This window comes from Terrapene carolina, unplaced genomic scaffold, assembly GCF_002925995.2.
Source record: "Terrapene carolina triunguis isolate 2854851 unplaced genomic scaffold, T_m_triunguis-2.0 Scaffold926, whole genome shotgun sequence".
Classification (NCBI taxonomy): Eukaryota; Metazoa; Chordata; order Testudines; family Emydidae; genus Terrapene; species Terrapene triunguis.
In genome coordinates, this window is record NW_020665277.1 from 3,970,096 (window position 1) to 3,992,090 (window position 21,995).

General features: G+C 42.3%; 1 protein-coding gene across 1 annotated transcript in view; it reads right to left on the reverse strand.

Moving 5' to 3' along the window:
• Window positions 1–1,426: 1,426 nt before the first annotated feature.
• The window catches only part of PTPN22 (protein tyrosine phosphatase non-receptor type 22), a 29,390-nt gene continuing 8,821 nt past the window's right edge, over window positions 1,427–21,995 (reverse strand). The window contains exons 4-21 of the mRNA XM_024211383.1: window positions 20,953–21,048; window positions 20,494–20,532; window positions 19,955–20,026; window positions 19,780–19,839; window positions 18,473–18,615; window positions 17,554–17,620; window positions 16,396–16,473; window positions 15,775–15,867; window positions 13,750–13,826; window positions 12,370–13,148; window positions 10,877–10,960; window positions 10,597–10,727; window positions 8,317–8,344; window positions 6,326–6,406; window positions 5,541–5,647; window positions 4,702–4,732; window positions 3,062–3,139; window positions 1,427–1,727 (exon numbers count right to left, since the gene is read on the reverse strand). Coding sequence (XP_024067151.1) covers window positions 1,663–1,727; window positions 3,062–3,139; window positions 4,702–4,732; window positions 5,541–5,647; window positions 6,326–6,406; window positions 8,317–8,344; window positions 10,597–10,727; window positions 10,877–10,960; window positions 12,370–13,148; window positions 13,750–13,826; window positions 15,775–15,867; window positions 16,396–16,473; window positions 17,554–17,620; window positions 18,473–18,615; window positions 19,780–19,839; window positions 19,955–20,026; window positions 20,494–20,532; window positions 20,953–21,048 — 2,109 coding nt within the window. The 3' untranslated portion in view covers window positions 1,427–1,662. The remainder of the gene's footprint in view (window positions 1,728–3,061; window positions 3,140–4,701; window positions 4,733–5,540; window positions 5,648–6,325; window positions 6,407–8,316; window positions 8,345–10,596; window positions 10,728–10,876; window positions 10,961–12,369; window positions 13,149–13,749; window positions 13,827–15,774; window positions 15,868–16,395; window positions 16,474–17,553; window positions 17,621–18,472; window positions 18,616–19,779; window positions 19,840–19,954; window positions 20,027–20,493; window positions 20,533–20,952; window positions 21,049–21,995) is intronic.

A 21,995-nucleotide genomic window follows, 5' to 3' on the forward strand; every position in this document is an offset into this window, starting at 1 on the left:
TATAGCATCTTTCATACACATAAAATGCTTCACAGATTCAATACTCCATTCACTGAGATTTTGTCTGACTTCTAGTTATTACTTTGTCAATATTTTTAAAATTAAAAGGCTTGCTGTCAATTTAATTTGACTGATTTGATATCAGATCATTTTTGTCTTAAGGCTGCTCTACTTTACACAGGGGGTCAAGCAGGCCCCAGCTGTCCCAAAATTAGAAGAGCACAAAGAGGTCTTGCAGCCTTCTTTGCTCCACTCCCTTCTATGCTTGCCCCAAGCATAGGATCAGCATAAATGACAATCAAGTCACAGTACTTAGGAGTTCCCTTATCAGAAACCACTTACATCCAAACTGCTTGTGATTGTAGCATACCCTTTCAGCTGGTAAAGTGCAAGCTCTTCCCTGTGACAAGTGTAAAAGTGCAGAACAAAGGGATACAATTTAATTCAGTGGCATTAGCACTTTGGAGATAACCAGGGAATACAGTGTGATGATCATAAATTAGACACATTGTTTCAGTAATTTTTGCTATTTTAGAAAATAGTTGATTTTGAAAAAAAATGCTGCAGATACTTTTAGGGCTGGTATACCCCGCATTTGATCCACAAAGCAGCTTGATGTCAATGAGTTCTGTATATTCTGTTATTCATCACTGGGTTTTGCTGTGAACCAGAGACTGCATATGTGGCCCTAAAAATACCTGCAGTATTTGTTGCCAAAAATCAGCTTTTTTTTTCTTCTAGAAGAGAGCAAAACATATTAATCTGACCCCGTTTATTAGCAAGAAAACAAGCTTTCCGATTTTAGGGAGGGAAATGTTCAGGTTGGGGATTTAACTGCCAACTGTCAGCATGGAACTTTGTGTTGCATTGTTTAGGCAAGTTACAGACACCTTAAAATTTGCAGCATGAAAGCCCAAACTAAGATGCACTTACATTTTGCTTGTTGTGCAATTTTTTTCAGTAGATTATGCAGTGTTTACATATGCAAGTTTGGTTCCTATATGAACAGTCAGCATCTTAGTCTTCCTTTTTGGATGGAAACTTAGAAAGACAAATTATCTGATTAATTCAAATGGAAATAATCATAATGTTAATATAATCATTAAGAAAATAGATGAGTTCTGAAATCTGAGAGCCTGATTCTCACTTAGAGCCTGAATCTACAAACACTTAAGCACATGCAGATCTTTAATTATGACTACACATATGAGTAAAGTTATGCATGTGCTTAAGTGATGGGAGCATCATTTTGCAGTGGTGTCACTTGATTGACTTAATTGGGACTTACTACTGTGACAGGAGAATCAGGTCCGTTGTCACATAATAAATAAACTGTAAAGAAACGATACAAGTTCTCCAAAAAAAATTTTAGCCTGTTTTCAGAAACAGTTGTATAAGAAAAAAAGTTTTCTCTGAAATGTTTTTAGTTTACATTAACTGGAAGGGTTAAGCAGCTTATGTGCATTTGTGCATCCCTCTTTATACAAAAACCATTTAGGAGAGCTTGTATGCTATTCTCTGGTTGTGGACTTTATACAGCAAAGATCATTTTTAGTGCTAATGTTCTGATAGCAATTCTGTAATGTGAAGAGCATGTGCAGCATGTCGGAGGGATATGGCAAATCTGCAGTATTGGAAACCACATGCATCTGTAAAGTTGAATTAAATATTCCAAGATGGTGGAGGATTTCTTGGTCCTTTAGGTTTTGAAAATCGATTTGTAAAGCCTGGGAGCAAAAACAAAATATTACAAGAATACAGTAAATACACTACCTATACTTTATACATTGCTCATATAATTCCATAAGAGATTTGTTTCTGAAGAGATTTGGGCTTTTACACAATATGCGGTATATTACTTTAGTCATGTTAATTGAATTTAATGATATTAAACAAAGAATGATAATGTTTATATAAGATGACTCCTGCTACGCACATGCAGTTATATTAAGGCACCTCATAAGCTAGAAACCATGTCAGGGTTTGACTTCATAAAGACTGTGGTAATATTAAGTTTACTCAGCACAAGCACTGTCAGGTCAATGATCTAATTCAATATGCTGTCTTCAACAGCATCCAATACTGGGTGCCTTTGAAGCATAAATGCATGTAATTGTGCTATACTATACTGTGGAAGGATGTTTCTTTCTGATCTCAGCTTGGGATCAGCATATGAGACATCACAATTGATAGCTCTTAATTTTAGTCTAGCTAGTGAGACTGTGGATGCCATTTTCACATGAATGTTCAAATTATTTTTCAATCTTGAAAATCTATGTGGTTTTAAATAATATTCTGCACTTGTGAGTTCCACAGATTAGCTGTAGCAACTCTTATCCTACAAATAATAGAATACAGTTGTATTGTATAAGGATGTCTGCTAGCAAACAGGAAAATTAAAACAAGCATATTAAGAGCATATCAATAGGATTATGCCAAACATCCTGTTGCTTTTGCTGGTCCATGAGTTACATGACATTAGGCAACAGCCACTGTCATTAGCCTTTCAGTGTGGAAGAGTTAAATTGTATCTTCTGCTGTCTCTTTTGCCACATTTATCTTGTGCAACATTTTGCCACAGAGCAGCCAAATGTTCATTGTATGTGCATCCTGTGTGTTGATGCACAAGTAATATTTATGTTACAGGGTTTCTGGTCCGTCTAATTTTATCTTTATATAAGGCATAAGTAGTTTATGAATATATATATATATATATATATATATATTAAAAATAAACTATTCTAAAATTATTAAGTTATAAGGTCACCTCAGTTTTAAACAAATCCATAATCTTAATTTTTATGCATATGCATGTGCCATAAAATTACACAGACCACCAGGCAATTGCTGCAGGGCCTGGCAAAAAGTGTTTGCAGTCATAATTAAGGCACATATTAAAATTACTTTTGCATCATACACTTACGCACTCATTTGGTGATTTATGTCACTTTCCTTGCCCTAGCTAGTAGCTGGACTCCATATCTCTATCTAGTCTTTTAAAAGTCTTTGTAGTTAACATATCAAAAAGTCCAAATAGAAAGGAATGATGTGAAGAACATACCGAAGCTCAGGAAAGAGCTGGAGTGGTTTGACTGGGCAGATTCTGGTGGTTTTGCCAGTGAAGATGGGCTACAGATACCTGGAAACACGTAAGAAAACTTTAGCAGTGGGCGGCCACTTTCATTGCCTAAAAACATATCAGAGACAAATAAACACCTCCTCACTTCCTGCTACTCTGAAATATATGCAGATTGTTACTTTAACACGAGAGGTAATCTCCCTAACATACAAGCTTTATGGGCACGCATCAATAATGAAGATGTCATAGTACAATACACTGGGCATCTTGTTCGCTCAAAGTTAGTTTGAAATTTTAAGCAATCCAAATTTTAAAATAAATCGTTTTAATTTCAGAGACTCAGCATGGAGTTAAAGTGACTATACAGTCTTGGTGAGAAATTCCTTATTAATGTACAAAACGCGGGAGGGAGTTGCATTCCATGCAAGATCCAAGACAGAGACAAATGTGACTGTATGCCATCTTTGCTTTTCCTTACTCCCACCCAGTCATGGGGCCAATTTAGCCTATGGCATAATCTACTGCAGCCTTGAGTTTGCTCTAATTTGCATCCACTACAATAGTCTCCCAGGCTGGTATGTCATCTCATAAAGGCCAAAGTACCTCAGCATTCAGGCCACCACCCCAACATACCTCCTACCCTGGAGCTAGAATGGGGGAATGACATAGAACTGACTCTGGTTGTATGCCACTTGGGAATACCCCTGTGCTGGAGGAAATCCGCAACCAGTTTGTTAAGGCAGTTTTCCACCTGCTTTGTGCTACTAGAGTGATGGAAAGCAAATGGAACAGGGACCAGGATCTGGCCTAGGAGTGCCCATCATAATGGGATAACAGAGCATGTGAATGACAGACTGTCTTGGCAGCTGCAGTTAGAGAACTGTCCATCATAACCAGTGCTCAGTAAGAGAATATCCCTGTGGATATGGAACCTGATCTTGCAGAACCTTACTTACACAAGCTGTCATACTGTTTTTGATAGGATTACTTTTGGAAGAATAGTGTAGGATCAGACCCTACACCATTCCTCCAAATGTTGGCAAATGAACTGACAATATAAATACTAATAATACTCTTAATTCTGCTACCGGTAAATGCTTTGCTATGACATTAAATCAACACATTTGTTTCACAATATGTTTTTGGCTGTGACTAATTTAAAAGTAGATGGATCAGATGTTAGGATGCCTGCAGTTTTAGGTAACACTTTTTATATGACAGCACCTCAGAATGCATGGGAAAGGCTGGGCAAAACAAGCCAAAAGCGTGATTAGTTTCTATGCACAGGAACTGGGATGAAAGGCCAATGCAGATTTCATATACACTAGCAACCTTGATCTTGCGTGAGACCATTAGCAATAATGGCTACATTGAGACATATAGATATTTAATTAATTCAGTCTCTTAAGTGCTTTGAGATGTCCAAAAGAAAGGTATTAGAGAAGAGCAACAGATTATTCATCCAGTCAGCTGGTGAGTACCCTCAGCTCCAACCAAGAGCAATAGGAGTGAAGGAGCCTCAGCATCTTGCCGGTTCAGGTCTTAAAAGAGTAACAGATCTGTTTGCTACATTACATACACCCCACCAGGCAGACAGACTTGCTGATGATCAAGAGACTTACTTTTTTTCATGTTTCGTAAAATTTTCAAGCTCTGTAAAAAAAAAAAAAAGTTTTGAAATTAAAGATTCTGTTGTTGAGAGAACCATTTGCATAAAGCTAGAGATCAGCGCCTACTGCTAACAACCATGCAAAACAGTATGCATATATCATGTCACAAGTGCAGAATCCTGCAGTTTCCTTTGTTTGCTGGCTTTTCTCAGCCAAAATGAAAACTTCCCAGAGTGTACAGTTAGTGCTGTTCAAGCTATACTTTTCTCAATAACTCTTCCCTGCAGCAGACACATTGAAAGGCTAAATGAGGGCATTCCCTAGAGTAGCACCTGAGATGGGGATTGTTGAGGAGTGGAGTCTGTCCCTTAACTGGGTGTTGAGGCCCTAGGTGAGCAGCTTTTCCGAGAACAGTTGGCATGGTACATAGGGTGAGCAGATAGCAACTGTGAAAAAATGGGACAGGGGGTGGGGAGTAATAGGCGCCTATATAAGAAAAAGGCCCAAGAAACAGGACTGTCCCTTTAAAAATGGGACATCTGGTCACCCTAATGGTACATGGAAAACTGATCGCAGTTAGGCAACCAGTTACATAGTTTGACAGAGATTGCTTTTGTTCCTGTTGTGCAATTGTGAATCTTTTCTTCTTTCCTGCAGCTCTGTTTGCAGTGTCACTCACCACAAAATATACTGCCTAAACGCATTCTCTTGCCATAAATACAAGAAGTCTCAAACCCAGGCCTCTTTTCTCCTGTCATCTACATGAGGTAAGTGATAAGAAAATAACAGCTGCTGCAGCTAGAAAGCTGGAGCTGTCTTTCCTCCCCTTTTTCTCTCTCAGATATCTTTACCTTACTCCTCCTGAAGCATTTCACAGACTCTTTTGATGAGTCTTCAGAAGCTTTATTTCCCGACTCCCCAGGGTTGCTAGTGGAAGTCCTCACAGTAGGCTGCAGACCTAGGAAAACAACACACAGCAAAACATTTCCAGAAGATCACATGCACATCCTCCTGCTTAATTTCTAAGCATTCTCTGTGTTATATTTACAGTCTCTTTATGCAGCAATTCTTGAAATTGGTGGGGGGTTTTTTATTTTTTGCCATTTTGTTTGTAATCTACCGAGCAAGTCTCCTACTTGCAATTTTTTTTACATCCATTATATATATATACGGGCTGAGGGACATACTGGCTGCCGCTTCCAGCAGCTCCCATTGGCCTGGAGCAGCGAACCGCGGCCAGTGGGAGCCGCGATCGGCCGGACCTGCGGGTGCAGCAGGTAAACAAACCGGCCCGGCCCGCCAGGGACTTTCCCTACACAAGTGGCATCCCAAGTTTGGGAAACACTGTCCTAAGGGAAGTAGTGGAACCACCATCATGTGGGATATTTAAAGTTAGACCAAGAATATACTGTGAAGTACAACTAGCAAGGAGTGGGGGACAGGATATGATTAGAGAGGAACTCCAAGTCTCTTCCATCTCTGATTTCTGGAATCCTCTTTATTCAGTTAGCTACAGGTTTTTCAGAGAGGAGATTTTATTTGCTTGGATACCTGGTCTTGTTTCCTTCAGTTAATCCTTTAACTGAAATTATTGTGCTAAATCTCTGTTACAAGTGAAGAAGACATTATCACTTACTCTCCTCATCTGCAAGAAAGAATGACTCAGGGGTTCTTTCAGGAAGTGGAGGAGGGGAGGAAGAGCGATCCCGGTGTTTCTCTGAGTGTGACACAAGTAAGGGAAACAAAACAATACAGTTTATTAGTGTTTTAAAATCCTTTGTGACACTGTCAGACTGGTCAACTTGGGTATGACCCATAACAACTTAAGAGGCATTGAAATGTAATCAAGACAGTGTACTTATACGTGAATTTCAAAGAGATGTACTAGACCAGGGGTTCTCAAACTGGGGGTCAGGACCCCTCAGGGAGTCACGAGGCTATTACATGGGGGGATCATGAGCTGTGAGCCTCCAGCATTTATAATGGTGTTAAATATATTAAAAAGTTTTTAATTTATAAAGGGGGTCGTGGTCAGAGGCTTGCTATGTGAAAGGGGTCACCAGTACAAAAGTTTGAGAACCACAGTACTAGACCAGCAATCATTAACCTATTTATTTGTAGTAATAGAAATCAAGGATAGATGCTAAGTGTATTTGTCTGTGTTTATCTGTATCTTGTTAGAAGTTTAACAATGTAACCAGATTTGTTTGTAGATGCTAATTCCCTTTCATGTCTTAATTGCATTATATTTGGCATGCAGATGGTTCAGTAAACCTTAAGATGAAAGATGCAAGATAATGCAGGAAACTAATATGATTTACATTGTCTTCAGCTTAACTATCTATGCTATAATGAATTACTGGCTAATTGTCATATGTGAATGAATGCAACTGGTTTGCCTGTGTATGCTTAGGAAATAGATTAGCTTCAGAGCAAAAGTCTGCACTGCCTATTCTTCATTGGGGAAGGTCTTGCTGTGAGGAGGCTTATCAGCTTGCTAGAGAACTATAAAGGAAGCTTTAGGCCTGATCCTTTTCATCTCAGTTCTGCTTAAACGTTAACAGGGAAGGTTTAAGCTGTAAAACTGAGGTTTCCAGGTTTACCTGGGAATTCTCATGGAAGAGCTTCAGCAGATGCTACACCTGGAATGTCTGCCTATTGGATTATAACCTTTTAAATTGATTCCAGAAAGACTTTTACAAATAAGCAGCCTCACCTTCTCTGCTATGAAACTGACCTAAGGACTTTACACCCATTTGTATGTATATTGATCTTTTAACCTTTTGCATCTTTTTTCTTTTTATTATGAAGCCTTTAGTTTTCGTTACAAAAGGGTTGGCATCAGCATGATTATTAGGTAAGATCTGAGACTCTCATTGACCTGGGAATCAAGTCCGGTCCTTTGGAACCGGTGAACCTCACATAATGGTGAATCAGGTTTTCAGTAACCACTCACTCACTGTATTAAACTTATCTGTCTGGATGGAAGTCAAGGGCTAGAATGCTTAAAAGGACTGTATTTGGCTTCTTGGTGACCAGTGTGGTATTATAGAAGCTGTTTTGTTACTGGATTGGTGAATCTAATTCTAGAATAAACTGCCAGTTTTGATGATTGTGTGCCCTATTCCTTGCAGTCTGCCTTGAGTGTAGCATTCTCAGTGTGGCTCATCCAGTCCAGTTCCCATATCAGCTTGCTGAGCTGGATTGGGCTGACATCCCCTATGGTGACCACAGTAATGCAATCAGTATAAATCTACAATCCTTCCCAAGAGAACATGCAAGTGCTACAAGTGCCCATTCCCAAGAGAATGGCAGAGAATGTTCCCAAGGCAATAAACAGTCTGAGAAGGAAACAATGACAACCCGTTTTCTGGATAAGGCTGAAAGAAACAGTAGCACAAAAGGATACCAGCTGATTCAGGGACTGATTAGGAGATATAAAAACCAACACTAGTTTGGCTGATGCACTAGTTCGTCATGTGTACAACAAAGCTGTTCCTCTGGGCATGGAGCCTAGGGACTTTTACAAAGTGCAGTTCGGTACAGTTACAGTACACTACCGAGTTTACTACCAAACAGACAGGTATCTCAACGGACTCAGTGAAGTAACATCAAGATAAACTGTACCTGATCTGGAGCTCCGGACCTTCACACTCTGGAAACAAACCAAAAGGGAAAATCCTTGAAATTCCAAAAGCCAAATGCGAATCTTTATATTGTGAGCAAGTAGGCAATGAACAGGAAGTGATATTACAAGCACTGAAACACCACCTACTAATGTAATGGACGATGAGCTCTACACTTCTTATATTCTTGTTATTAATTGAATCTGTGTTTCAGAGGAAGGATGCTCTTGTGGTTAAGACACTGGCTGGGGAGTTCAATTCATGGTTCTTCTGCAGTCTCCCTGTGTGACCCTAGGCAAGTCACTAACTCTGTCGGTCTCTGTTCCTCATCTCTAAAATGGGGGCAACAATATTTTCCTGTCTCATATGGGAACTGAGAGAATAAATTCACTCATGTTTGGGAGGGACTCAAGCCTTGTCTACACTTCAAACTTAGGTTGACATAGCTATGGCACGCGGGTGGGAAAAATCCACATGCCCAAGCATCATAGCTATGCAGACCTAACCCCCAGTGTAGATGCAGCGAGGTCGATGGAAGAATGCTTCCATTGACATAGCTACCATTGCACGGAGAGGTGGAATTCCTACAGCGAAGGAAAAACCTCTTCTGCCGCTGTAGCACCCATGCCTCAGATGCTACTGTGAAGGGGACCCATGGGTGGTGGCTGGAGCCCCCCTTCAGGGAGGCTAGCCCCTGGCTCCGCCCATGCGCTCCTCCCCCTGCAGCCAGAGCCCCGAGACCCCCTGACCTCCTCTGTGGCTGGGGAAACCCACACACATTGGCCGGGGAAACCCAAGGCTGGTCGAAGCCCCGAGGCCTCCCCCACACCTGCCTGGAGGTGCCAGGGCCAGCCGCAGCTGCTCCGCACCTCCCCTCCCCAGACCCCAAGCTGTCCAGGGAAAAGCATCTCTTCCCGAAGACACTTTTGATATGACCCATGCAGGTACCGGGGTTGCTGAGGAGGTGGTATTTGCTACTCAACTTCCTGGGTTCATCAGGGAGTCCAGGGAGATTACTGATGAACCTGAGAAACTGAATAGCACATACCGCCTCCTCAGCCGCCCCAGAATCTTTATTATGCATGGTGCATAATAAAGCAAAAATTTTGCTGCCAAACCCCACAACCAGGGGTCTGGCGGCCACAGCAGTCTCCCCAGGCCTATTATACCCACCGCCCTTGAGGGAACCCCATAAATACCAAGACAGATGTAAAACTGGCAGCTCAGGTCACTTATGGTCATTAAATATCCTAGAGCACTTTTCACAAGGGGGTTAATTAATAGTACAGCCCTGGTCAAATGTCATCAGATTCCACCTTCGTAAATTCCCCCTGCAGTTTCAAAGAAGTTATTCTTCACTTGGCTACTATGCCACCCCAGAATTAGCTGCATTTCAGGGGTGAGTTAGTGACACCCATGTAGACATTTGAGGTGTGTGTTTATCTCAAGTTAGCTAACTCAAGATTAAGTCCTAGTGAAGACTAGGGAAATTGGTTGTTTTAACACAAGTTTACAGGTTAAAGTAAATCCTAGGCTCCTCAGTTGTCTTTACCTTGACTTGTGAACTCACGTGAAAACTACAAGCTACTTTTCCTTGCATTATCTAACTTGAGTTAAAAACACACCTTTTTTCCTAGTGAAGATGCACTCTTGTAGAGAGTTTTGGGATCCTGCAGGAAGAATGGTGCTGTATAAATGAACATTGTTATTTTTAATAGGATAGGCAGGTTCATCATTATTTATGCTTGTAATACAAAAGGGCAATCTCCAAATATTTGTTAGTAACTAAGTTTCCTCATTTCCTGATATTCCTTGTTTGCCACTTCACATCTATTGCATTACAGGATACTGCTGGGTATATTTTTAAACATCTTTCTATGTTAGCTATATTAATATAGGATCCCAGTTCATTGCTTTCATTCTGAGGGGATGGCAACATAGTGACTGAATGACTCATGTCTCCCTCTGCACTATCTTCTGTCCCCATCCCCAGTGAAACTCTGGAATGTATTTTGGCCCTTATGGTTGTAGACAGTAGTGTGAGGGCTAGTGGCACTTCTGTTTTCTCTTAAACCACATTGGCTACTACCCTAATAGTCTGTCTTGACAGCTTCAACTGAAATCACTTCTGAAGACTGAACTCTGAATCTGAAATCTGCAGTAGTTTAAGAAAAGCACATGCCATCCAGACTGGTGTATTTTTTGCAGAAGCAGGGAGCATTACACGGGGATCTGCATAGCAAAATTGCTGGAGAAGAGATAAAAACATCACTTTAGTTACCTTACTTGGCCTCAGTCTTACTGAGTCATCAAATATCTTTGGCTGAGACACCCCACTCCACTCTGAAGAGGTTCCAATGTTTATATTTCTTGGTACAGGTTGGTGGTTTGACGTTGCCAGTGGAGGTTGACCTGAAAAGAATTAAATGCAAGAGGTTTTTTTCCACTTCCTGGGTAGCCCAAGTAATTCATTGTTGGATGCTGTGATTCAAGCATTGAGCAAATCATCAGAACTGTCACCTCAGCCCTTCTTAAATTAGCACTTCAATATTTGCACTTACCAGTTTCATTGGCCACAATAAAGGACTCTGGGGTTCGCTCAGGCAGAGGGGGAGGAACATCATCGTCTGGGTCTGGAGATGCTTCTAATTAAATAGACATGGATAGTTATTTGGATTTCTTTGGACAGTCCTACCCTTACCACAATACACAGCTAAGAAGGGTCCCTACAAAGTTGTGCAGCCTTGAGAACTGACTCACCCAAGTCATTTAGTCCACATCAAACATCTAATATAAACCGATTGTTGACAATCCATCTTCCACCAAGAAAAAAATCATCCCCATTTTCCCAGGCTGTGAGGGATACCCCCATAAGCAATCCACAGAGCTTGAAACCCATCCATCTTGAGCCCTGGCTGCTGTTATCCAACCAGGCACCATAGATTGTGATCAAAATCTTCTAAAACTTTATTTTTAAAAATCTAGGTATATTCCAATATGATTTCCACTTGCTCTAGATAATTATAAAACTATGCCTGCTTCCACCTGTGTCAGCAGCAGAACACCCATTGTGGAGCAGGATCAGTTCTTATGCATGTTAACCTGCATAAACTTAAAATTAACATTGTTACTACTAGGTCGCAGTTGTGTTGGTAACTACTCCAACCTAAACTCCAGTATAACACCTTCAGTCAGGGATTAGGGGTCTGAAATCCCACAGAAAGCTGGAGAATTTCCAATGATGGAGGGACCTCAGAGCACTTTTGACATTTGGGTCCTAAAGAGCCTGAATGGAGTAAAGATGGTTTTAGTTTTAACTCCACACCTACAGCAATTCCAAAGTAACTGACAAATACTGCACTGATACCATTGACTTGGACATGAAGAGAACAATCCTGTACACAATGGATACCGTTGAGTAAACTTTATGTGGGCAGAATGTAACTTTGCAGGCTTAAGTTCAGCCAGGACACCAGGAGTGAAATCCTGGCCCTATTTATCACAGTGGGAGTTTTGCCGCTGACTACAATAGAGCCAGTATTTCCCCCAGGGTTCCAATCCAGGACTCTTTCAGAAAGAGCTATGGAATCTTTAAATAACTGAGGGAAGGGATCCTTAGTGGAGTCCCTAAAACCACTTCCTACAGTTCCCTTGGTTTTCCGTGGAGTGATCCAATCCAAGTATTAACCAAACCCAACCTTAGTTATCTTATATCTGCTGAGGTCACAGCCTGAGGTGACATGGTAGCATACAGCAGAAGTACTAGAGGGATTCTGATGGTCATGCTACCCCAGAAAATTATGGCAATTTCTATGGAAAACTGAGGCAGAATCAACAGTTTGAAGCCCAGTTCTGCCCTCCACTCTGTGGTTGTGGTTTCTACTGAAGTCAGAAGGAACATTTGAGTCCCTTGTCCAACTGAGTGGGAGTGCTGGATTCGGAAATAGAACAGGCTGCAGGAAAATCCTATGTGAATTTCAAAAAGGTATCACACACCACATGGTAAGACCCCAGAATAAATGAGCTCAGCTGGCAACACTGCCACACAGCTTACTCTGCGAGGATGCCTGCCTGTCATCCAATGGGTGAACATGCTGGGACAGAGGAGTTGACACTGGAGGACTGGCCCTGGTAGAATCCAAGGGCTGGATTGTGGAAATTGCAGCAGGGAAAGAAAGGGAAACTGTTTCATACAGCTCTGAAAAGTAGTCAATAAACATCGGGGATCCTGGATCATCTGAAGAGAGTGAAGAAAAGTAAGGGTCTTCCGCTGAGCAACAATATGGGGAAGGATGTAGGCCACTGCTCATGTGTCGCGGGGGAGCGTCTACTAGTCTGCTTGAATGGTTCAGTTCAACAGAAGAAAAGTCAGTCTGCTTCTTAACCTCAAAGCCCACAGAACTGCAGGAGTTTGGTAGCCAGGGGCCCAAAGAGGATACTGCATCCCCTCCAGCCAGTTCCTGGGTGTCTCTCTGCTGCACTAACTCAAAGGGAGTTGATTTGGTTTGTATTAATGGGGCCTTGACACTAGGGTTTCTCCGACATGCAGCTGTAGATTTCAGGTTCAGAGGAATCTCATCAGAAAAAATGCTGCTCAAGTCTAAGCTGTGATGTTTCTGGAGTGGTTCCCCAGACAGCAGAGCGGCACCTGCATTCTTGCTGCTGCTGAAGTTCAAGGCCCCAGAAGAAAGGGCTTGTCTAATGGGAGGAACACTGTGCCCATAGTTGTCATGTACTGTTGAGGGCCTACAGTTCGATGCATCAGTCAGTGATATTTCCCCTTGTGCCATATGATCAGAACTTTGATGTAGCTCCTGTTCCTCTCGCGCTGAACTGCAATAAAGTACAGTTATATGAGAGCAGAACTATTTACCACTCAGAAAACCCCATTACTATATAAGCAGAGCTCCACAGCGTTCTAACCCCCAGGTGCATACAAGAGCAAGTCCCCAACAGTCCTTGCCATGTTTTTAGGGGGAAGCGCATCCTGTGCAGTGAGCCTACACAATGCTTGTGGACCAATGAACTCATGATTGAGCCCTACTTTGAGGGCTTAAGCAGTGAATAAGCCTGTGCTGGCCCCTCTGCATGGGTGAATTTTACCAAACAGCAAAATAAATGTTTTCCTGGTCAAAACAGAAGAAGCAAATCAAAATCAATCTTCCTTCTAAAATATATTGAAAAAGAGACCTATATAAAATGGACATTTGGTACCTGAATCTTTGTAGGCAATTACCATGTCTGTGTCTTCCTAAAAAAGTATCTATTTTTGTTTCAGTGTTTTGTGTGCACTCATTATGACCACTCTCTATAGACACACACAGAATCCAGGTGCTAGAAGAACAACTAGAAATAATGTTATTTCATCCTGAAATTGGAAGTCATTGACACATGGCACTTGCACCATGTGTCTCTAGATTAGACCTGCCCTTACCAGCGTGGTAGTGTCAGAGAATAAGTTTCTTCCAGTGGGCTCAGAAGCGGCTGGAGTCTTGGATGGTTTGTTTGAATCTATTGAAAGAGAAGGTTAGCGCTCACTCGTATTGCAGCAAGACTGTCAGGAAAGCATGCAGGCAATACACAAGGTTTCATTTCACTTTGTTATTCCTGGTGATTGGCTCTGCCAACTACCTCTGCCTCCCATTGATTGTTTGGAAATGGAAATGCAGGAACAGCAGAAACAGACACTGTCTTATTGGAAGATGCAGTACATACGTTTTTACAAGAATCAAACTCTTCCCCAAAAAGTTTGCAATGTCTGTGCAGCTGGCTGTGCTTCTAGGACCCACATGCTATCTGGCTACGTGGAAATTGGTTTTGCTTTTGACACTTTAGTTGTTTGCTCATCCCCTTCTTTTGGTAAAGCGTTTTCAAAGGACAGCCAGGTCTCTGCAGCCGAGAAGGTTTGGCCAAGAGCTATAAAACCACATCCGGACTCAAGTGTTTCTCTGCTTTCTGTCTCAACCTGGCCTCACATCTGCACCTAACCATGTGACTGTCCACAGCACAAGAGAAGGAAGCTGACTCCCACAGTCTGCTCAACCAAGTCTGGCTGTGAAGTCTCAGCAAATACCAACTTATTACAGCATGTCAAACTCAGGTACATATTTTAAAGGGTTCAGTTTGAAAGTTGGACTTTATTGTGGAGTCAATCTTAAGACCTTTGCTGACAATGCCAAATGTTTTTCATTGTAAGCCCTATTTCCACCCCCTTTTAACTGAAGTTTCTCAGTCTGAGTCTGTTTAGAAATGCATTTGTTTCAGAAAGTTTGAAGACAGCCAGACAAACCATGTTTGAGGTGGAGGGCTCTGAGCAATTATAACAAAGAAAGGTCAGAATTAAGAAGTGTTAACTCTGTTTGGGATGTTACAACTCAAATATGACTTGACCACACAATTTCAGACTCAGACACTTCATCCTCCATCAGAACTAGATGTGGCTGAGGAATTTACATGTATTTTTTCACTGTACATTTTAGCCTCTCTTCTTCCAGGAGTTAGCTGTAATGGGCATTACCTAGTGCAGCTCCTATCTACTTTGTTGGGAGCAGAACCTTTTGTAGCGATGTCTTTGATTTGTGTTTTGTTCTCCTACAGTAGATTTTTCTCAGGGGAATTTGGGATCTCTTTTATATTGTTAGATTTTAGTCAAAGCTATTGGAGATGAATAAAAGAGGTGCAGGGCCCAACCCTGGATTGACAGCTGCTGCTGCCTGTATGGCATCTCTCAAGGCAACATGTTAATACTAGCTTTTGCCTCTTATCGCATCATCCACTCCCATTTGGCCAATACTGCCAGTTTGACTGCCAACCTGTCCAATGAATATTCTGAAACTTTCATCTATGATGCTCTGTACACATGGACAGCCTTCCTGAACTAATCCATAAGGACACTACGCTCTGCTCCTTCTGATCCCTCCTCATACCCAGGTCTGCTGGGATGCCTACTAGAAATCAGCCAGTCGAGGTTGACTGTTTGGGGAAAGTCAATACTTTATTCATTCATTATAATAAACAATTACACACAAAAAAGCAAGTGGAACCCTCCTCTGCATCTTGCTGCTGTAACAGGGATTGCATAATGAAGGGGAAGACTGGGTTTGTGGTCAAGGCACTTGACTGGGATTCAGGAGATTTGGGTTCAGTCTCTGCCTCTGCCATAGACTCCCTGTATGACTGTAATCTTTCTGCCCGTGTAGAGGGTTAGTTAGGATGAATGCAATAATGTGCATGTGGTGCTCTCATACTACAGTTCTGGGGACCATACATGCACCTACATAGATTGGAGCCCCTTCGCGCAACCATAATATAACCATTAAATATACAAGAGCAACTGCATTCCTTTAGTGCAAATCACTTCCCAGTTCAGCAGGGCTTGGAGGAGTTTGAATCTGAGCTAACACATCTCAGCCATAAGAGGACAGCTAACGGCAGTATGCATTGGGGGGACAAATCTTACCTCTGTGGCAGCAGAGTCTGACTGGACAGTGAGCACTTCAATCTGTCTTTTAAAGAGTTCGATCACAGCATCGTAGACCAATTCATACTGTTCCTAAATAGAAAACAGAAGAAACACAGGAGATGCAGGTATCCCCATTACTCACATCCACTTCAGACAGCAGCCAATTCATCTGCACCATGCAACATATTAGCTCTTACAGTGCTGGAAATTCCAGTCCTTGGGTTAGGCAAATTCTCAGAAGGGGTTATAGCTGCTGTTTTCAAATGGTCAAGGTTTGAGTATGTGTTAATGTCAACTGAACAAACGTTGTGTGCTGAGCTTCCTCTTCAATACATCCCAGTCAAAGCCAGCTTCGCTTACTGAACAGTAACTTGTTTCAGCATAGACAATCACAAGTACTAAGCTACATCATCATGCACTCATTTGATTTCTCCTGATAAGCTTCTTTTGGGAAAGGGTCTTACAGAATACAAAGCAACATGCTTGCTGCACGCAGAGGCTTGCCCCACAGTGTAACAATACAAGTTTGGTTCTTGCAAACCCTGAAGAGAAGTTATGGGTCTGGTTTTATAGCAAGCATTTAGTAGCTATGACCTGCTTGGAGCTTTCTGAACATACCTTGGTTTGCACTATTGATGGCCTTTGTGTGCGCATTTCCTGGACCAGACTAAAAATACTGAAGTTCTCTGGAACAATCTTATAAAAGAGAGATCATGAGAAATTAGAAATGGGCCTGAACCAAAACCACTCCCAAATGGTGATGCAGTTCAGACCTGGATCCAAACTTCAGGCCCATTGTTACAAGAAATCTTTACTGCTTGTGATTTTTGCTTTGTTGATTAATCCTTTCCCTCCTCACATATCCCCTCCCATCTTCTACTCATTAGGAGGCATCCCTTTCTCTGACAACAGCATGAGAGACAAATACAAGTTCCATGGAGTGCAAAGAGAAGCTGAATTTATGGCAACTGCTCTGAACTGTGATCTAGATGGATTTTAGTGTGAACATGATGCAGAAAATAGCCACTCCTAGAATCCTGTCTTGAGACAGACATTCATCCAGGAATTACTTCACAAGTAAAAAAATAATCTAGTTTTAGAAACCTGAATTTCTTACACTAAAGGACAGAAGATCAGGACTGCAGCCAGGCACAGGATTGCAGGCAAAAAGCCAGTTTAACGACTGATGTCAGAGCAGTGGTAAAGCACTGTGACCTACAGTTCAGATAGGAGGGTAGCAACAGGAAAGAGGCTTTTATTGGCTCTTTATGTCTTAGGTTGTTTTAAGGCCTCAGAAGTGGTTCATATCAGCATGTGGAGAGAACACAAGTCTGGGAGGAACAGTAAACACTATGGAGGAGGAAGAGACAGGATGAAATTAGGACAACATGAAACAGGGCATGGAGTTTATTAAACTCATCTGACACTGCCTTCAAAGAGTTGGGCCAGCATAGGGGCTGGAACTAGGGGTGCTGCCACACCCCCTGGCTTGAAGTAGTAATAGCAACCCAAATACATGGTTTCTGCATTCAGCACCCCCACAATAAAAATTGTTCCGGCACCACTGTGGGCCAGAGGGAGTTTATGAGAGAATTAGCATGTGAAATATACTCAAAGGCAGCAAGAGAATTTGCTATCATTGGGAATATGGTTCAAAAAAGACTGAGCCAGACACGGGCACTTTGAGGAGCAAAAGAGCCCAGGGTAAAAAGCAAGCACTGGGTAGGCATACAGGAAAACAAAAAGACTGATCCCAGGCACTGCTGAGCTACTCACCCCGTCCTTCAGCAGCTTCCAGGTATAGTCAATGGCACAAATAACTCCTGTTCTCCCACAACCAGCACTGAAATGAAAATCGGAGCCCTGAGATTTGAGGAGGGGTTTTGCCTTCACTTATTACTTGACATTAATCTCTCTTCCTTCTGTGTTTTTATTCATGGATCAATATTGTTATTCTGCAACTGATGCAAATCCAAGTCTACCTTGCCTAAGCCCATGCACTGTATTTTCTGACCAAAGGCAGCCCAATCATATCATATCATATATCCTATCAGTTCCATCCCTGAGCCGGCCTCCAATGATGCCTTAAGGAGGAAGCTGGCTACTGACACCAGTGCATTGCCCTGTTCATTTCAGCCATGTTGCTCTAGAAGCAGCACCTCTAGTGCCTTACCAACTCCCACAGCACGCTGCAGAGCAATCACTTCCACACAGGATTGCAATCTCTGCAAACAGATATGGCGGCTATTCTGTTCTTGGCAGTAGGAACATAGAGATTTGCCAGATCGTGAGAGAGCATTGGTCCATCAAAACCAGGACCCTCCCTGCATCCACCACACAACGCTGATTGATGAGCCGCAGGAGGATGAAAAATCCCACATTGCACTTGAACAAATTCCTTCCATAAATCCTATGTGATCAGCTGATGCATGGGGATTGATTATATTTTTCTTGGTATGTAACTACAAATATCATTGTACATACACAGTAGCCAGCTTTTTTTCTACATCCAGCCATCCAATTTGCTCAGATACAGCTTCTGGCTTTAGAACTTGCTCTCCTCAGACAGGGGATTTGACCTAAGACTTTAAAAAGTGACAGGCTTTTTAACACCCACCTAAACAGAAAGAAAGAAGGTGTTGCATTCACTTGAGGCTAAATAACAGCATTTCCCTTGCCAGTAAAACCTCCTTACCTGCAGTGAATACAGATGGGGATGTTGTCATCTGGCTGGTAGCAGCGCATCTCCCAGATAAGCTCAAGGATGGGGTTGATGGAGGAGGGTACGTCATGGTCTGGCCAGTTTTTATAATGGAACTGATAAATAGTGCGAATTACCTGTAAACGAGAAGAAAGAGGAGGAGCTAAGACCAGGAATTCTGCCTGTTTTATGTGAGGAGAAAGCCCCACGTCTCAGATGTGCATGTCGGTACAGAGCCTACAAACAGGTGGCCATTCCAAGATCAAAAAGGCATCAAAAAAGTCAGTATGTGCTACACCCTCCACCAGTACCCATTTACACTATATTTCTGGAATATAACCTGTCTGTCACTCTGTAAATGTTCTCTTAGGCCTTTTCATTTTACATGGCACTCTCTATATTGCCTGCTAATAGTTTCTAAAGAGGAAACAGTGAGGCTAAGGCCTGGTCTATGCTAGGAAATTAGGTTGGTATAACTATTTCACTCAGGGATGTAAAAAACCCATATCCCTGAGTGATGCAGTTAAACTGACCAAACCCCAGCATAGACAGCGCTAGATCAATGGTAGAATTCTCCCTTTGACCCAGCTCCTGGTTATCAGGGAAGTGGAATACCTATGCTGATGGAAGAAACCCTCCGCGTAGGTACAGTAGAACCTCAGAGTTACGAACACCTTGGGAATGGAAGTTGTTCGTAACTCTGAAACGTTCGTAACTCTGAATAAAACCTTATGGTTGTTCTTTCAAAAGTTTACAACTGAACATTGACTTAATGCAGCTTTGAAACTTTACTATACAGAAGAAAAATGCTGCTTTCCCTTTTTTTTTTTAAAGTAATTTATGTTTAACACTGTACTGTATTTGCTTTTTTTTGTTACTGCTGCTGCCTGAGTGCACTTCCTGTTCCAAATGATGTGTGTGGTTGACTGGTCAGTTCGTAACTCTGGTATCCGTAACTCTGAGGTTCTACTGTAGTGTTTTCACTGAAATGGTACAGCTGCGCCGCTGCAGCATTTTAAAGTGTAGACAAGCCCTATGTTTTTCTTATCCAGAGAATAACACCTTGGCTCTCAGCTAAAACAGCTGCGGAAATTAGGGTTTGACAACTTGGCTATTTTTACTTTCTTTAGTATATAATCACTATGGAATCAAAAAATAACACGTTGTGGAATATTGGCAGCTCCTTCAAAGCTTACTGTAGAAACCCTGTATCTCCTGCAGTCAACAATGGTACCATTTAATTAGAATAAGTGCAGTAAAGCCAGTTGGATGCTCTTCCTGCCTACCATTTCCCTACTTACTTTGTTCAATGTCACCTTTAGAGTCCGAATCACATATTCAGTTTTCTTTTCCTCCAATTCCTGCAGAAGCAATACATTAGTCACTTTCTGCAGATACATGGCACTGGTTTCCATAAAGGGTGCCACAGATTGTGGAACACTTGTTAGGCAGGATGGAAAAGGCTGATGTACTTACACAAGTGATGGTGAAAGGACTACACTGGAGTGGTGAATCGCCCACCTCAACCCAGTACCGCTCACACTTTTTCTATTGTAAAAAGCAGGAAGAGTCTGTGGTTATTTGTCTCTACACCTGCCTGCCATGTCTCCTGCCTTGTCTTCCCCAATGGACAGTTATTTGTTTCGAAATGCCTGGCTTTGTTGCTGAGCTGACTCTTGTCTCCCTCTTCCTTGGGGCTCCCAATACACGGTTTCTCCAGAGAGACAGCACCATTTTCTGATGATCCAAGCACCCGCTTGGCTGCTGGAGTGAGCCAACAGCATCACAGTGTGTGGTCTACTGAGACCTTTCTCTCTTGCAGAGGCTAATCTCACTCTCAGAACCAGTTTGGCGATGATTGAACAAAATTGTGTGCATTTGGGAGTCTCCAGATATGAACTATTCACTGATTTCTAAATATGAATTAATTCTTTGTGAAACCCAATGGAAATGCACATTCTTTCTCCCCCTGGTGACACCAAGACACCGGCTCCATGCTCCGACACATTACTCACCTTCCCCATTTCAAACTCCATGCAAGCCATAACCACAATCTGTAAAAATAAAGTACATAAAACCTGAATGTCTCTTAATCAGGAGAGAAAGGCAGATTTTAGATAGGATAGTTAAGTAGCATTCAGGGATATTTATCAGTTGTGAGAAAAATTATTTTGGGCCACATATGGCCCTCTTACTCTGATGCTTCTCAGCTAGGCAAAATTTGGGCACCGTTCACAGCATGGGTGCCAGAGACCTTTCAGCTCCAAAGCTCTCCCATGGAAGACTGTCATGAGACAATACTCATCCATCATGCTGTTTTTGATAAAGACCCTCATGAAAAATGCAGTGAGCATGGTGTACAACTCGTGATCCTGGCACACTAACAGCACATACTCATTATCCAGCCAGTAACACATGGACTTTATTGCAAAGCTGTAAAAATACGTAACAGAAAGCACTGATCTGCATCTTACCAGGACTTCATATTCCCAAATCATCCTCCAGAAGTCAAGAACAGTGGTGGTGAGAGGACCCTGGGTAGCTATATACGCCCTCGGCCCATATACTCCCTAAAATGAAATTCAGATTGCATATGAATATAATATTTGTATGGGCACTAAGCACCCGAAGAGACAGAACTAGCACTAATTTAGAACTGTACTGCATTTACATGAAAAGACTAAAGTGCTTTAACAACTAGGACAACTGTAGTTCCTTCAGCTTTTTGTCTGGCTCTCTGAAAAGCTGTGTGTTTTCGCCCCTGCAGTATCGCTAGTTGGACTGACAGTCCAGTCAACAGCTGACTAGCAGAATCTACCCTTCTCTACTGATAGTGAGAGATGGGTTTGGAACAACCCCCGCCCCTCACTTCCAAACAGCATCAATTTTTTTCTATTTTAGGGGGGAGCTTGCTGACAAATGTTCAAAATACTGATCTGGTCTATGTTTTGCAGTAGGGCATATCCCTACTTGTTAATATCCTGGTCTGGCATCCTTTATAATGGTCTTTGCCCTGTACAACGTGGTTAGGCAACATTCCTTGGCACAGATGGAGGGAAACGTCTCTGCTTCAACCACAGCAAGGGGAGAGGCATTTACAAACCGAACGAAGCTGTAGGGGTGGAGGAATGAGGTACTGACTTGCCCCCATCTCTTGCTGGCCACAGATGCCTCGAGTTCTACTGATGTAACTGGGTCTCAGCACTGATGTGGGCGCAGAGCTTCCTGTCTGAGCAGTGGCGTCAGAGGCCTTTGCTAGTGGCAGGCAGTGTAGAGTCATTCCACTCGCCATTGAACACATACACACAAAGGAATATAAAGCTGATGGGGACACAGGGCTCTGAGCTTGGAGCTGTAGTCTGAAAACTGCTCCCCTCCCCAAGATCATGCACTTCTCATATACCAAAGCCTGGCTTCCTGGACATTTTAAGGGGTGTTGGCATGGAGGGTTCTCAAAGGTCTCCTTAATTTCCCCCCGATTTCATTATCACCCCCACCATGGTGAGCCACCCCATAG